Source organism: Amblyomma mixtum, chromosome 5 (genome assembly GCF_055824585.1).
Source record: "Amblyomma mixtum isolate Tamu chromosome 5, ASM5582458v1, whole genome shotgun sequence".
NCBI classification, from domain to species: Eukaryota; Metazoa; Arthropoda; class Arachnida; order Ixodida; family Ixodidae; genus Amblyomma; species Amblyomma mixtum.
Window position 1 is genome coordinate 177,876,045 of NC_143016.1, and position 15,377 is coordinate 177,891,421.

Here is a 15,377-nt window from a genome sequence, read left to right on the forward strand (position 1 = left end):
GAGGGAAAAATGAGCTACTCATTGCAAGGGTGCGGGTGGAAATTCGTGCTAGAGACTGGCTGTGGCTTAAACGGGAAGATCTTCGTAGTGGTGTTGTTAGTAGCTCATGTCTGGACCGTGGGTGATAATAAAATGCGTGAAGAAGGCACAAACGAGATATGATGCGGCGTGATGCGAGGGACGGCAAGTCGAGGTCTCTTTTCATTGTGGTGACGCTGGAATTTCTTGAGTAGTTCGAGGTGATAAATCGTGCTGCGCGGTTTTGAATGGCTTCGAGGTTAGTGGCGAGGTATGATTGTGACGGGTTCCAGATGGCTGACGCGTATTCAAGCTTTGGTCTGACGAATGTGAGATATGCTAGCTTTTTAATGTCTGAGGATGAGTCGGAGAGACTACGCCGCATGTAGCCGAGAACGCGTGAGGCTTCGGAGCAAATGGTTTCAATATGTGTAATCCTTGATAGCGATGGTGTCATGTGCAGGCCAAGATATTTGTATGATGATGTGTAGGCAACGGGTGTAGAGTTGAGGTAGTAGGTAGTCTTAATCTGGTTGCGAAGGCGGGAAAATGTCATGACTTTACATTTAGTCGTGTTTAAAGGCATGAGCCATGTTTCACACCAAAGTGAGATAGCGTTTAGGTCTTGTTGGAGGGTGCACGTGTTGTCTTGGTTAGTTATGGCGCGGTATACAATGCAATCATCGGCGAACAATCTCAGTTTAGATTTAATGTATCATTGATGTAAATTACGAACAGTAATGGGGACAACACGGCGCCCTGAGGAACACCGAATGTAACGCTCGAGAGAGGAGATGTGTAATTGTTAGCGCATGTGCACTGAACACGTCCTTTCAAGTAGTGTTCAATCCATGATAACAGTTTTTGTGTTAAACCAAGGCCGGACAATTTTAGCAACAAGTGATTATGAGGGACACGATCAAACGCCTTCGAAAAATCTAAAAAGATGGAATCGATCTGGTAATGGTCATCCATGTACTGCAATAGATCATGAGTAAATTCGGCTAGTTGCGTTTCACATGAATATAGTTTCCTGAAACCATGCTGTTGTGAATAGAAGAAGTTAATTGATTCAAGGTGTGCCATAAGGTTAGATGCTATAATATGGTAAAAGAGTTTTGAAGGAATACTAGTCAGGGATATTGGGCGATAGTTAAATGGGCTTGAACGGTCACCTGATTTAAAAACCGGTATTATTCGGGCTTTTTTCCAGTCGTCAGGTATGTTCCCAGTGTCCAGTGATTGAGAAAAGATTAGGCAGAGTATGCGGCTCGACAATGATGCAGTGTTTTTTAACAATTTGCTGTTGATTTCGTCGCAGCCACCTGATACTGACAGCGGAAGTGAGCTAATTAGGTTTGATATGCCCTCTGCATTAATTTCTATATCTGTCATTTGGTGTGAACGAATGATAGGGGTGTGATTGACAGGGGTGATGTTAGCGGGCGTGAAAACAGAAACGAAGTAGTCGTTTAGTGCGGTTGCGCATTTCTCAGGGTCAATAGTGTCGCCACCGGGATCTGCGAGTTCGATTTGGCTAGGACGGGATTTGTTCGATAGAAGACGCCAGAATTTGTTCGGGTTGGATCTCAGAATTAAAAGCAAGTCAGATGTTTGGAATTTCTTCTTAGCCTCAGCTAGCTCCTTTAGGTACTGTTTTACGCATAAGTGGTACCGGTTCCATTTTTCAGGATTGTTGCTCTCCTTTGCAGTCCTGTAAAGTCGTTTTTTTTCGATTTAGTAGTGATTTGAGGCGTTTATTAAACCAGGGGTTGTTATTGTCGGATTTTACAAGAATTGTAGGAATATATTTGTTTTTTAAGTTGACTAATGTGTTCTTAAACAACTCCCAATTAGCATTTACCGTGCGAGTTAGATAAGAACTGTGGAAAGTTTCCAAAAACTCATCAAGTCTGTGATTAATGCTTTCAAAGTTTGCTCTTTTGTAATCCGTGATTAGTTTTCTTGCGGGTGATCGCTTTTTGATAGCTAATGAAATGGTAATGTGAAGCAGGTTGTGATCGCTTTTACCGGGCAGGAGGTTTATACATGTTACACTATCGGGGGATGACGTGAGCAGGAGGTCTAGAGTGTTATCGCCTCTAGTAGGCTATGATACCATTTGCTGGAGGTAATGATCTAGCACTAGGTCGATAAATTGTCTGGAGTCGGCTGACGAACCATTTGAGGTAGACATGAGAGACCAATTGATGTTAGGGTAATTGAAGTCGCCAAACAAAAAGATAGGTATGCCAGGAAATGTATTTTCAATATCGGTTAGGGCCTGATCTAAGAGATTACAGAAGGATGGGATGAAATCAGGTGGCCGATAACATATGCCAAAGATCGCCTTGGGAGGCGCATTGCCGATACGTATCCATGTAAGTTCTAAGTTTTCGTCATGACCTATGAGTGAAGATGATAAGCAATTTTTCACTGCCACGAGAACTCCCCCTCCCCTCCGATAGTTCCTATCTCGTCGGTATAATGTGTAATTTGTGTTATAAGAAAAAACTTCATTGTCACTAATGTTGTCGTTCAACCAGGTTTCTGTTAAGAGTAGGATGTCAGCGTCAATATCTTCAACGAAGCTGAGCAGCTGATTTCGCTTAGGTATGATGCTGCGTATGTTGGTGAATCCGATGTTAAGACTTGTGCATGACGGTGGTTGGTGCCGGGATGGTAATACGGGAAGCCGAACTGATCGTCAATTACTGATATGCGAAGCAGTATCGCTAGTAGAACTGCTTGCGGGAGTGATTGCAGTGATCTGGGTGATTTCTATCACGCTGTTAGAAATGGAGTCGAAAGCGTAACATTTGTCGCCAACGTGAAGCTTGTCGAATCGAAGTTTGAAGGGGCATTTCCGTGGTCGGATAAACTGCAATAATTTTGATCGTGTCATCCGCGTGGGAGCCGCAAAGTCTTCCCTGATTGCAATTTTGGTGCCTTTTAGTGTAGTGCCACATGCCAGGATGTTTTCTTTAGTTTTGAAATGAGTGAATTTAACTATTATTGGGCGATGCTTCGATTCCGAGAATTTACCTATGCGATGCGCACGTTCAATGGTGCTGGAATCAAGATGAAGATTCAGTTTGTCCGCACACAGTGTTAGTATTTCTTGTTCTGAATCTTGCCATGTCTCGTCTTTGGTGTCATTTAAGCCAAGGAAAATAAGGTTATTTCTGCGTAGCCTGTTACTAGCATCAGTGCTTGCCGCTTTAAGAACGGCAATATCTTTCTTGATCTGAGCGGTAGCGCTATGTTCAGAGGTAGGTGTTGGGGAATGTGTTGCTTCTAGTGCCGCAACGCGGTTTGCTACGGACACTAGTAATTCGTTGTGGGAGGATTGCGCGGTTTTAAGCTGTTGGATTTCATGGAGTATAGTTGACTGATTTTCTTGTAATAGTTTTATTGTTTCCATCAAAGACTCGAATTCGGCTGATCTGGGAGGGCCCGGATTAAGCTCAACATCACCAGAAATCAACAGCACCAGTTCAACGAGTGCGGCGAGCATTTCTGCGCCGCAACAAGCACGAGTAAACAACCTTCGCCACACCAAATCACTTCCGAATTAAACGAATTAGGTTTTGAATTAAATGGATTAATTGTAGGTTAATTGTGTCAAAACTGTGAATTAAGTGTAAATGAAATGAATTATTCTGAATTAAATGCGAATTATTTATACAGTAAGGTGCATTAACTGTGTGTGGTTTAAGGTTAATTATGTAATTCGATTGTCAGACGCGACGTCACATCGATATAGAGGCAAAGAGGAGCAATTAAAGAGGGCGAGGAGGCGTCTATGCTTTCGCATTACTCCAATGCGGTTTCCGCAGTGCCCTCTAACGTTTTTTTTTTTTTAATACGAGGCCACATATTATACATGCTAAGGCTTCGAATGGCTATTTATCAGAAAAAAAGAACGATTTCCCATCGAACAACATTACAAGAATCGTATAATGCACTTCTTCCTTCTCAGCACTGTGTGCACCCAGTTTGAGAAGGTATCTTCCTTTCACAGTAACCCACGGAACTTATAACACACTCTATTCATTGGACACTACAGACGACAGAAAAGCACATTCCCTCTCACCTCCGCTCTCCCACTCATCCCTCGACAGAGATGCACACTTACCCTGGCCTCTTCCATAAACACCTCTTCTTCCCCACACAAAACCATGGACGTTTCCCCTCATGCAGCAACCCTGCACCCTCACTCTTCCATTCCCTATGGGAATACCCCGAACCACTGGGGCACCACCCTCCACCCCGCTTTCTTGAGAGGCTGCACAGGCCCACAAGAATAGCGACGCCTGATCTGGTGGGCGCACGGGATAGCGACCTCTTACGGAGTCTTGCGGAAAGGATACCGCCTGAACAGGATGACGACCAACTACCAACCTCATCAACATCATCATCAGCAACCTGACCACGCCCACTGCACGGCAAAGGCCTCTCCCATGTCTCTCCAATTAACCCTGTCCTTTGCCAGTTGCGGCCACCATATCCCCGCTAACTTCTTAATCGCATCCGCCCACCTAACTTTCTGCCGCCCCCTGCTAAGCTTGCCTTCTCTTGGAATCCACTCCGTTACCCTTGAGGACCAGCGGTTATCTTGCCTTCGCATTACATGCCCTGCCCAGTTCATTTCTTCCTCTTGCTTTCTACTAGGATGCAATTAACCCGTGTTTGTTCCCTCACCCACTCCGCCCACTTCCGATCTCTTAACGTCACGCCTATCATTTTTCTTTCCATAACTCGCTGCGTTGTCCTTAACTTAAGCTGAACCCTCTTTGTTAGCCTCCACGTTTCTGCCCCATAGGTGAGTACCGGTAAGATACAGCGGTTGTATAATTTTCTCTTGAGGGATATTGGTAAACTGCCATTCGTGATCTGAGAGAACTTGCCATATGCGCTCCACCCCATTCTTATTCTTCTAGTTATTTCCCTCTCATGATTCCAATCAGCGGTCACTACCTGCCCCAAGTAGACATATTCTCTTACTACTTCCAGCACCTCGCTACCAATTACAAACTGCTGTTCCCTTGCTAGGCTGTTGAACATTACTTTGGTTCTCTGCATATTAATTTTTAGCCCCACCGTTCTTCACTGCCTGTCTAACTCATTTATCAAGCTTTTCAGTTCATATCCTGAGTGACTTAGCAAGGCAACGTCATCAGTGAATAGCAAATTACTTAGGTATTCTCCATTAACTCTTATCCTCAACTGTTCCTAATGCAGGCCACGGAACACGCCCTAAACAGGATGTGAACAGCATTGGCAAGGTCGTGTCTCCCTGCCTGGCCAGTATTGGAATTTTATTGTTGACTTTATGGAGTACTATAGTAGCTGTGCAATCCTGATGTATATCTTCCAATATTTTCACATAACACTCTTCGACACCCGTATTCCGCAATGCCTGCATGACAGCTGAGGTTTCCACTGAGTCAAATGCTTTCTCGTAATCAATGAAGGCTATATATAGAGATTGGTTATATTCTGCGTTTTTCTCTATCACCTGATTGATAGTGTCAGTATGGTCTATTGTCGAGTATCCTTTATGAAAGCCTCCCTGATCATATCGTTGGTTGAAGTCTGAGGTTGTCCTGACCTATTAGCGATTACATTAGCAAATGCCTTGTAGGCAACTGACAGAAAGCTGATTGGTCTGTGGTTCTTCAAGTCCTTGACGTCTCCTTTCTTAAGATTAAAGATAATGCTAGCGTTCTTCCATGCTTCTGGTGCTCTCGAGGTCAGAAAGCATTGCGTATACATGGTGGCTAGGTGCCATAGCGGAGGGCTGCGGAATAATTTCGACCACCTGGGGATCTTTAACGTGCACTGACATCGCACAACACACGGGCACCTTTTTGCGTTTCGCCTCCATCAAAACGTGGCCACCGCGGTCGAGTTCGAACCCGAGTACTCCGGCTGGGTAGACGAGCGCCTCAACCACTGAGCCACCGCGGAGGGTTTTGAGTCGCTCCCCAACATCTTTTTTTTTATGCGAAGCATACTACTTTAGCTACCACTTCAGCCCTTCACCGTGGTTATGCGCCTCCAAATCACGTGATACATGACGTCACACCACGTGACACGATGACGTCGCGACAGTAGAGAAACGGGGCCCACCTCGCGCCGTCGCTGTGGTTGTGCGCCTCCAAATCACGTGACACGATGATGCCACACCACGTGACACGATGACGTCACGGCAGTGGAGAAACGGGGGCCCACCTCGCGCCCTCGCTGTGGTTGTGCGCCTTCAGATCACGTGATACATGACGTCACACCACGTGACACGATGACGTCACGACAGTGGAGAAACGGGGGCCCACCTCGCGCCGTCGCTGTGGTTGTGCGCCTCCAAATCACGTGATACATGACGTCACACCACGTGTCACGATGACGTCAAGACAGTGGAGAAACGGGGGCCCACCTCGCGCCGTCGCTGTGGTTGTGCTACAGAGGCTAGTTGTGCGCCTCCAAATTACGCGACACGATGATGCTTCGCATTCTCCAGGCTTAACCAAGTTAAGCCTCAGCCATTTTTTTTAACTCTCCTCTGCCTGCACGTGGCAATGATTGTGACTGAGCTCAAGCCAGTGGACAGGCACCTGCACTTTCCTTTCTATTCTTCCTTCGGTCGCAACAATAACAGCGCAGCGGCTTTAGCGTCGCTCGCTGCTTTAGGCGAACGGACGCACCAAATTTGAAGAGCAGATTTGAAGAGCGCACAATCAGGCGACTACTAACTAATACTCTGCCCAATCCCTACTTAATAAGTAAATGGTATAAAGACACATAAGATTCGTCCTGCCCCTTCTGTGGAGCAGCTGGCACACTCTTTCACATTGGTTGGGAATGCAAAAAATCCAGACTTTTACAGCAATCTCTATCCGGCATACAAGCCCTGGGAGGCAACCCTGCATAGCCACTGTCTCCTCAGCCAGAAGGCCGTCGCGGTGGCTCAGTGGTTATGGTGCTCGGCTGCTGGCCCGAAAGACGCGGGTTCGATCAAAGCCGCGGCGGTTGAATTTCTTTGGAGGAGAAATTCTAGAGGCCCGTGTACTGTGCGATGTCAGTGCACGTTAAAGAACCCCAGGTGGTCGAAATTTCCGGATCCCTTCACTACGGCGTCCCTCATAGCCTTAGTCGCTTTGGGACGTTAAACCCCATAAGCCAAGCCAACCAATCCTCAACCAGAAATTTTTGGTTGAGAAGGGCTGGATTATGATGGCAACCAATGGGTTCTCCTTATGAACCCAACCGGTATTTACGCTCTCGACAGATGTTTTTCCTCCTCCATGGAGTACGTGCACGCGCATGTCTCGGCCTATGCTTGTGCCTGGTGCCGTCGCAACAGTGCTCTCGAAACTCCTCAAAGTTGCTTCCTTCGGCCTCTAGACAGTGTGTTAGAGCGTTGCTGTCAGCTTGGGAAAACCCACTGCTGGGGAGCTCTGACGTTTCGCCGCCAGACCCGTAGTTTCCATGTGCAAGAGATGCGCGCCAGTCGTATGAATAAATAGCGTCTCACAGAAGCTCTGCACAAGGTTGTGAACCTCTCAAGTTACCGCGGGCGGTCTGATGCGCGCGCATTGTGGGGTGCATTGCTTTGGTTGCCTACGAGAACAGACCGCAAAATGTGAGGCATAATTGCAGCCTTTAGGTCATCAAGCGCTTTTGTTCTCGGCAAAGCATTAGCAAGAGATTACACGAGCTCCTTCACCACAAGCAGTTGGGCAACTAACTGCACAGTTGCTGCTGTGGGGGTGACCTGCTGCTGAGACGAGGGATGGGATCTTTCGCTTGCGACCATTGTGATCATTTTAGCTGACCGGTTTTACGATCCGCTCCGCTTACGCTGGCACGCTCAGCATAAGCAGAGCCGATGTGGTGGTGGTAAAAATATTTTAATGAAATTGTTTAGGAGGTTGTAGCGGCGGTTGGAGCTCTCAGTCCGGAATCCCATTGGCGTAGGCTGCTGTCCGGGCTCTTTCAATGGGTTCTTTCTTACTCGTTTCGTCCGAGCTGGTGAGAGCTGTCTCCCACCCCTCCTTCGTTGGCTGGTTATTGACAGTGACCGCCTGATTTCGTTGGCAGACACATACCATATGGTACAGGTCCTCCTTCTCCCCGCAGAATTTGCATTGTGAGTCAAATGACTCCGGGTCTATTGCGTGCAGTCTTCGTGGATTGTCGTAAGTGTTGGTCTGTAGCTTACGGAAGTGGAGTTCCTCCCCTTTGTACATTGTCTTAGCCGGTGCAGGGTAGACCAGACGGGATAATCTGTGCAGCGCGAATTTTTTAGCTAACCGTTCTGCTGGTACGGCTAAGGGAAGTGGTTTCAATATGTGGCGCCATCTGGTGGTGACAAATATAACCGCTTTGAAAAAAATATTATTTCTAGTTCATACCCGATTGTTGTTGCTTCGCTGGTACTTTATTGGTGTTAAGTTAATGTGCTTAGTTGAAAGGCACCAGAACGTGCAGCTCGTTTAAAGATGATGTGACTTCATTGTTAGTTTTGTTCATCCATGCCAATCCCACACTGTGCTGTTCGTTCGAGTGGCCGCTTTCAGCCGCTATTTCAATGTTTTTCCTGCTTCCTTCGCTGCGCTCAAGAATTCAGATTCCGGCAATGTACGTTCCCTTTGTTGCGACTAAACAGGAAGCAAATTAGATATCTCTTGAGTTGGCAACGTTTGCAGCGTGCCGAGGTGGACCCCCTTTGCATATGAGTGCACGGACACTTACTCATTAACATGGTCAAACATAATAGCGCTTTTAAAAAGACGGGACAAAACAGGGACGACACAAACTCTCGTGCGCAAATTTGAAGCCCTCTTAACTTGCTCATTAGCAAAATGAATTGAGACAGGTGTGAAGGCAGCGGCTTACTTTCTGGAGTTTGCTTTGCATGCTGCGAAAGTATTCACGTTAAGGAAGTCTACGCGGTTCTACACGGCGCGCAAAGTTGACTTGCGCTTGACTGCGACCACGGCTTTTTCGGCGGCGCGCGCCCACGTGCACACACACGCTCGAAAGGATTCACCACAACTGCGCCTCACTGCACACAGGGATCCTTGTCGATCCTGAAGAGCTTTCGACAACTCTATTCGGGGAAACGACCCTTTGAGGCAGTGACTCTTGCAAGCGCTCTCGGACGCGACCATCGAGGCGGAGGCAGCCACCTTGAACTAACTGAAAAACCTTAGACTTTTCCGTAGGACACGGCGCTCCGCTAAGTCGGCGCGCCAGCGGAACGATGGTGGCGCTCCGTTCTCCCGCTAGCGGAGTCAGCGTACTGCGCATGCGCACTTCAGCGCCCCGCTGCACGGCTGTAAAGCAAGGGGAAAAGCTAGGCGATTGCAACGTCATAGAAATTGCTGCGGAGGGAGGACCGACCGCATGGAAAAAGAACTCGGTCAAGTTCACAAATTGGAACAGATTCAGAAAATGTCGAGACTTCGGGGATGGAATAGAAGACGTCAGCTCTTGGGGACGCGAAAGAATAAAAGACGTGGAAAACACATACGCGGTATACCGTCGCCTAGCAAACGTGTGGAACAAAAATAAAACCTTGCAGCACCGACTCGCAACGAGGAGATTATATAGAGGTCTGCGGAAGCAGACAGCTGGACTCAGTAAGGAAATCGAACAGCTGCGTTGGAGCTCACGCGCGACAATTGGCAATTCGTATGCGATAATTTCGAACCCAACATTAGGGCTGCACGAACCCGGCAGCTGCTTCGGCACTTGGTAGACCCAGACAACAGCAAAAAGGCAGCTAAAGAGAAGCGTAAGAAAGCGGTACACAGCTACTCGGAAAAGGTGGGCCAACTAGTGGGTGAAGTTCAGGCAAGCTATAGTAGGATACAACTTAAAAAAACAGCAGTTGCTAACACTGGGCAGCGGTCCGCGGCGTCCTGTATTACTCCGCTGGCCAATCGCAACAGTAAACGAAATCAGCTTTTTAATGTTTGGCTATATCAAACAATCCACGCATCAAAATTCTAGACCTCATAATTCTTTCTCTTGTGATAAGCTTCTTGTTTACGTGACAAGAAACGTTAAACCAGCGGACTACTTTTTTGTCGTGGAGGAATTTTGTGCGCGGAGGCTGAATGTTGGCGGAGCTTCACTGCAGACTTAAGTTGTATACGACTATACACTGCCTCAGTAGGTCCGACCCAGCTCCCAGAATACTCTCGACGAGTAAATAAGACGTTAGATGCCCCGATCACTCTAGCGGAAGGCAAGGCCAAAATTAATAGGTTAAAAATGAAGCAGGCAGCTGGCCCTGGTCGGTTCAGCGGTCAGCAACAGAATGCTTCGAAATGGAGACGATAGGTCGATAAGTAACTTAGCGGCATACATGCGAGAATGTTGGTAAAAAGGCACAATCTTCACGAATGGAAGTTCGCTAAGTAGTCTTTATACCCATAACTTGGAAGAAGCTGAGCTTAGGCAGCCTTTTCGCGCAATGCATTGGGATCTGCATCGGCTCCTGTTTGGCGCCCATCCTGCCGGACCCGTACATTGCAAACGGAAAAAGGGCATTGAAGCATCAGTTGGAAACCATCGTAGTGCTGGCCTGTTTCCGCTATGTCGACGATTTTTTGATGTTTTCCCTGTGAGGCACGCAGTACTATCAACCCCGGGTTGGGGATCAATCTGTTTGAAACGGCGTCCAAGGGATTAAACTTCGCCTTTGAACTGCTGGACCAATCGGTCACCAGATTTTTAGACCTCAGAATTCATGAGGGCGCAGACAACACGTATTGGCTGTTGAAGACTAAAGCTGAGAAGGCGATTTTAAGAAAATAATCCGGATACTCAAAGTTAACCAAACGGTCCATCGCGCATGCGTGTATGGTTAACAGCATCAGGAAGTCATGCGTGCACAAGGTAGAGTAAGGACTTGACCAACAGATTGCGAGGTTGAAGGATAGCGGGTACCCTGATACCCTCCTGGTCTCGAGTTCGGAAAAGTTCTAAAAAAATTGACAGCAAAAAACAGGGAAGGCTAGGATTGTACAAAGAAGAACGCCTGTCCGATTGAGATTCCTTATACTGACAAAGTTTCGCATAGTCTCAAAAAGATTGCGGACAGGCACGATGTCCCTGTGGTTTTCAAGGCCCCCAAAAAACTTAATCAACATGGTATGACCCAAAAACTACGCTGCACTATCAACCACGAGAAAAACAAAACACCTCGAATGCAACACAGGTGTTGTTTATTGCATTCCGCTCTCGTGCGGAATGATGTATGTTGGCAAAACGGCCATTGCATAAATAAACGGCTAAGTGAGAACGCTAATGACTGTAACTTCCTCACGCATTCAGGAAAGCTAGCGACGCAGTTATAAGTTCGCGCTCTGTGTTGTGTCCTCATCGCGTTCTGTGAAAAGCTAAGCGCGTTCAACCTTGCTGGAGAACCTCGCCCTTGGAAGCCTTACGATGGTCTAGCAATACGCAAGCAGAACCCTCTTGCGTGCTTGGCATAGTTGTATGCAGATGCGTTTGTACGTGCTAAATCTTGAATTGACCTCTGTGCTCCACGTGCTACCTTCACGTCTGTCATGGTTCACGGTTAAAGAGCTCCAGAGAGCGCTCAGCGGCCTATGGTGCAGGTGTATACCAGGCTCCGATGGCATCACCAACTAAATGCTGCGGAACCTGCCTCTCAAGCACAGGAAGGTGCTCCTAAACTACTTCAGTCCAGTTTGGGAGACTGGCGACGTTGCTCCGTCATAGAGGGTGGCATGTGTTGTTCCAGTGCTAATGCCTGGCAAGCAGATGACGGACCTGGACTCGTATCGTCCTGTGTCACTGACATCCTGTGTGGCTGAAGAAGCTGACAACTGAACTGTTTTCGTAGTGGCTCGAGGACAGCGAGGCATTTCCGACATGTATGACTGTATTCCGCCGAGGTTTAAGTGCGCAAAAATAGCGCCTTGAACTGAGTAAACCAAAGTGAACATAAATATGCTTTCGGCCTGTCCACACTAGCCATTTTCCTTGACGTCGCAAAGGTTTATAATAGCGTCCCTCAGAGCTGAATACTGAATAGTTTGCAAGACAGGCGCTATAGGGCCGCCCGCTAGGATTCATTCACTCTTTTGTCTGTCATCGTGCAATTCGAGTGCGGTTAGGTAGTACCATAAGCACCGAAAGGGCTGTAGCGCCAAATGCGCCAAAGGGAAGTGTTCTTTCCCCATGCTTTCTAACGTTGTAATGACTGGTCTTCCCAATTCTGCGCAAAATTACAGGCATGTGTGCATGTCCATATACGCTGACGACATTTGTCTTTGGTTTACCAGCTACCAGAAAAGCGATTAGCCTTGATAGCTCGAAAGGCCCTACTTTCGGTACATGCTTGCCTTCAAGGTGTGCGATTGTCCCTATTAGCGGGAAAATCCGGCATCGTCCTTTTTTCATGTATATACCTTGGCCACTCTTGCATTCCTCGGTTCAGTCGCATGCGCTTTTTGGGCGCCATTATTTACTATCGTCTATAATGGCGACGAGCTGTGGACTCGATTCTCCCGTCTGTGTCATCGCATCTGAATGTGATCCGTGGAATCGCAAGTGAGCAATATGGAAACCTCACTTCCTCAATGATCACACTTCACGAAGCACTGGCGCTTAGTAGCATAATGTATCAACTGCCTTTAATTTCCACCTCGGTTTCGAAGTTCGACCGTCTCTAAATTTTGCACAGAAAGAGCCCAAGAAGAGCCTTTGGAGTTCCGCAGGTGGCAGCAAACAATGCAATGTTCATGAGTCACTATCACAACCTCTTAGCCTTATCGCGTCACAAAAGTTACTAATGCAACTTGGCCGCCTTGAAGAGACAGCAACGACAGCAGCTGGGCGAGCCCGTCTGAAATGGCTCCGAAAGAGATCTGAGTGCCGAGCTTACTTCGCACTTAAATACTCTTGGTTCCATAGGCCTTGATGTTCAAAGACAAAGCAAGCAGTTGAAACCACCCTGGTCATTTGCGAGCCTCGACTGCACGATCTTTATTCCTAACATGCGCGCTAAGCACAGTTCTCCTTTGACGGCAACTCGTTCGCTCATACTCGAACATGTAGAAACAGAGTATGCATGTCATCTTCAAATTTTCACTGGTGATTCTGTGGATAAGGCGAGAGGAGCTGGAGCAGCAGCCTTTCACATTCCTTCGTTGAATAATGCTTAGTCTGTACACTTTAATGAAGTCGTGCCCTCCACAATGGCCGAAAACTTTGCAATTGAGGCGGGTTTACGCAACCTAGGGCCTTGTCCGGCACAACCTGTTGAGATCCTGATGTATTTAAAATTTGGCCTTAAAAGGTTAGAGCGCGGGTCCCGTGCTGATGCCTTGTCTCTTGGCTCACTACGCATGGTGCATAATCTGCACAGAAGAGCCTTCTCCTTAAGATTTTAATGAGTGCCCCCGCATATAGGTGTCACAGGCAACAAGGCAGCCGACAGCCTCATCCATAAAGAGCTGTGAGGCAATCCATCAAGAAAGGCCCCTTAAGATGAAAAGCGACTCTTCAGAGAAACGGTGCTCGGCCATTTCAGAGCTCTGTGGAGTTCACCCAGAAATCCATGTGTGACCAAGGGACTAAGCAGATACAAGGCCACATCACTACATCGCAATCGCACGGGCTCTGCTCGTACCCCTGCGTGGATGTATAAGACGGGTCTGGCATCACCTCCGCTGTATTCCACATGTGGTATGTGCGGTGATATAGAGCATTATTTTATCTGCTGTCGAGTGTAGGACGCGGAAAGATAGGTTTTCTCTTTCCTCGAGAGTACAGGAGTCCCACACACTTCCTTTCAGAACTTCTAGAGGCCCGTGCACTGTGCGATCTCCGTGCACGGCAATGAACCCCAGGTGGTCGATTTTTCCGGAGCCCTTCACTACGGCGTCGCTCATAGCCTGAGCCGCTTTGAGGCGTTAAACCCCAATAGACCAATGAACCAAGTCTTCAGGACATTGTCTGCCGCGTGGAAAACTGTCGAGTAGAATGGAGGCTTGACGCCTTTGATAATTCCTCCAGTACTCGGATTCGACACTCCAGATGGTAACAGCAGCAGTTGACTATTGATTGTAACATGCGATTGTGATTAAAGCCATCTAGATCAGTCAGGTATCAAGAATGTCCCTGATTTGTGGACCATATTCAGCATTTAAGTGTCGCTGCGGTAGGGCAACTGCCGGCAGAATCCTCAAGGCTAGCCCATCAGTAGCTGCAACAAACTCAACCTCCCTCGCTCCATACTTCTCGTGGTTTCTAAAGGTAGGAATTAATTGCTGCACCTTAGAGAAAAGACTGAAGAAATAGATACCGGCCCACAGTCGATTATGAAGCTCAGTATTTTTGGGGGAAAAATTTCCGTGGGACACATAAGGAACTTACTTGCGAATAATGTGAAAACATTCTAGTTCAATTACATTTTCATCCTAGCTCTATTTTAATTCTATTCTATTTCTTTGTACTTGGTGCGGTTGTAATTACTAGTACTGACTGTTACTGGTTAAGATTTCGTAGTTTCCTGCTTTTAATGGCGTCACACCGTTTCGACCAATCGCGTGGATTGTAACGACGCCACTTTTTGGGCGGCGCCGGGGTTTTCGTGTCGATGTGCCATTAAATGCACTCGCATCGGTATCTGGTTCCATTCACTACGACGTTTCCCCCGATGCCTCGGTGATGCAGCTTCCGCATGAGATATCCCTGCTCCCGCGCAGATGGACCTGACGTTGTCGTACGCTGCCAACGTGGACCGCTACCGGAGCCTGTGGCGAGCCTCGGTCCGGATTCCCGTCGGCTACCTGCCGCCAGGGGCGCACTCATTCAACGCCTGGGCGCGCCACGGCCGCACCAGCGACCGACGGGAGCTCGCGCTCTACCCGCCGCCGCCCGGATCGGCCTGCAGCGTGGACTCGTGTGGGTTCCTTCCTGTTCCCCGCAAAATGCTCACCGCATCCGCGGCGCTGTCTCCAAAGCCATGCTAAACAGGATAGGATGCATCGAGCACTTCCTACCGCAAACGGTTATTTATCTTAAATGAAAAGCATTTTAAATGAGACCCCTCTGTATTGCAGCGTTTTAAACTCTCCTGATGAATACGTCTCGGAACTCAAATGCACGCAGGCGAGTTTCAGGGCATATTTATTGCTGCAGAAATGCGCTGTGCGGCACAGGTTTGGTCACTTCGGTGCAGTGCCAGACGGTGTCAGGCGGTGCTCGCCAGCTGAGTGCCTTACTACTGGTGGCATGCGTTTAGAGCTTTTTTTTTTAATTCCGCTTGTTTTTTTTTTCATGTAGTGCTATGCATAGCTATCTACATATAT

At 47.7% G+C, this 15,377-nt stretch overlaps 1 protein-coding gene across 1 annotated transcript in view; it reads left to right on the forward strand.

The window, feature by feature from the left end:
- The window catches only part of LOC149344904 (UPF0462 protein C4orf33 homolog), a 47,151-nt gene that overhangs the window by 14,945 nt on the left and 16,829 nt on the right, over positions 1-15,377 (forward strand). The window contains exon 5 of the mRNA XM_089542683.1: positions 14,772-14,968. Coding sequence (XP_089398809.1) covers positions 14,772-14,968 — 197 coding nt within the window. The remainder of the gene's footprint in view (positions 1-14,771; positions 14,969-15,377) is intronic.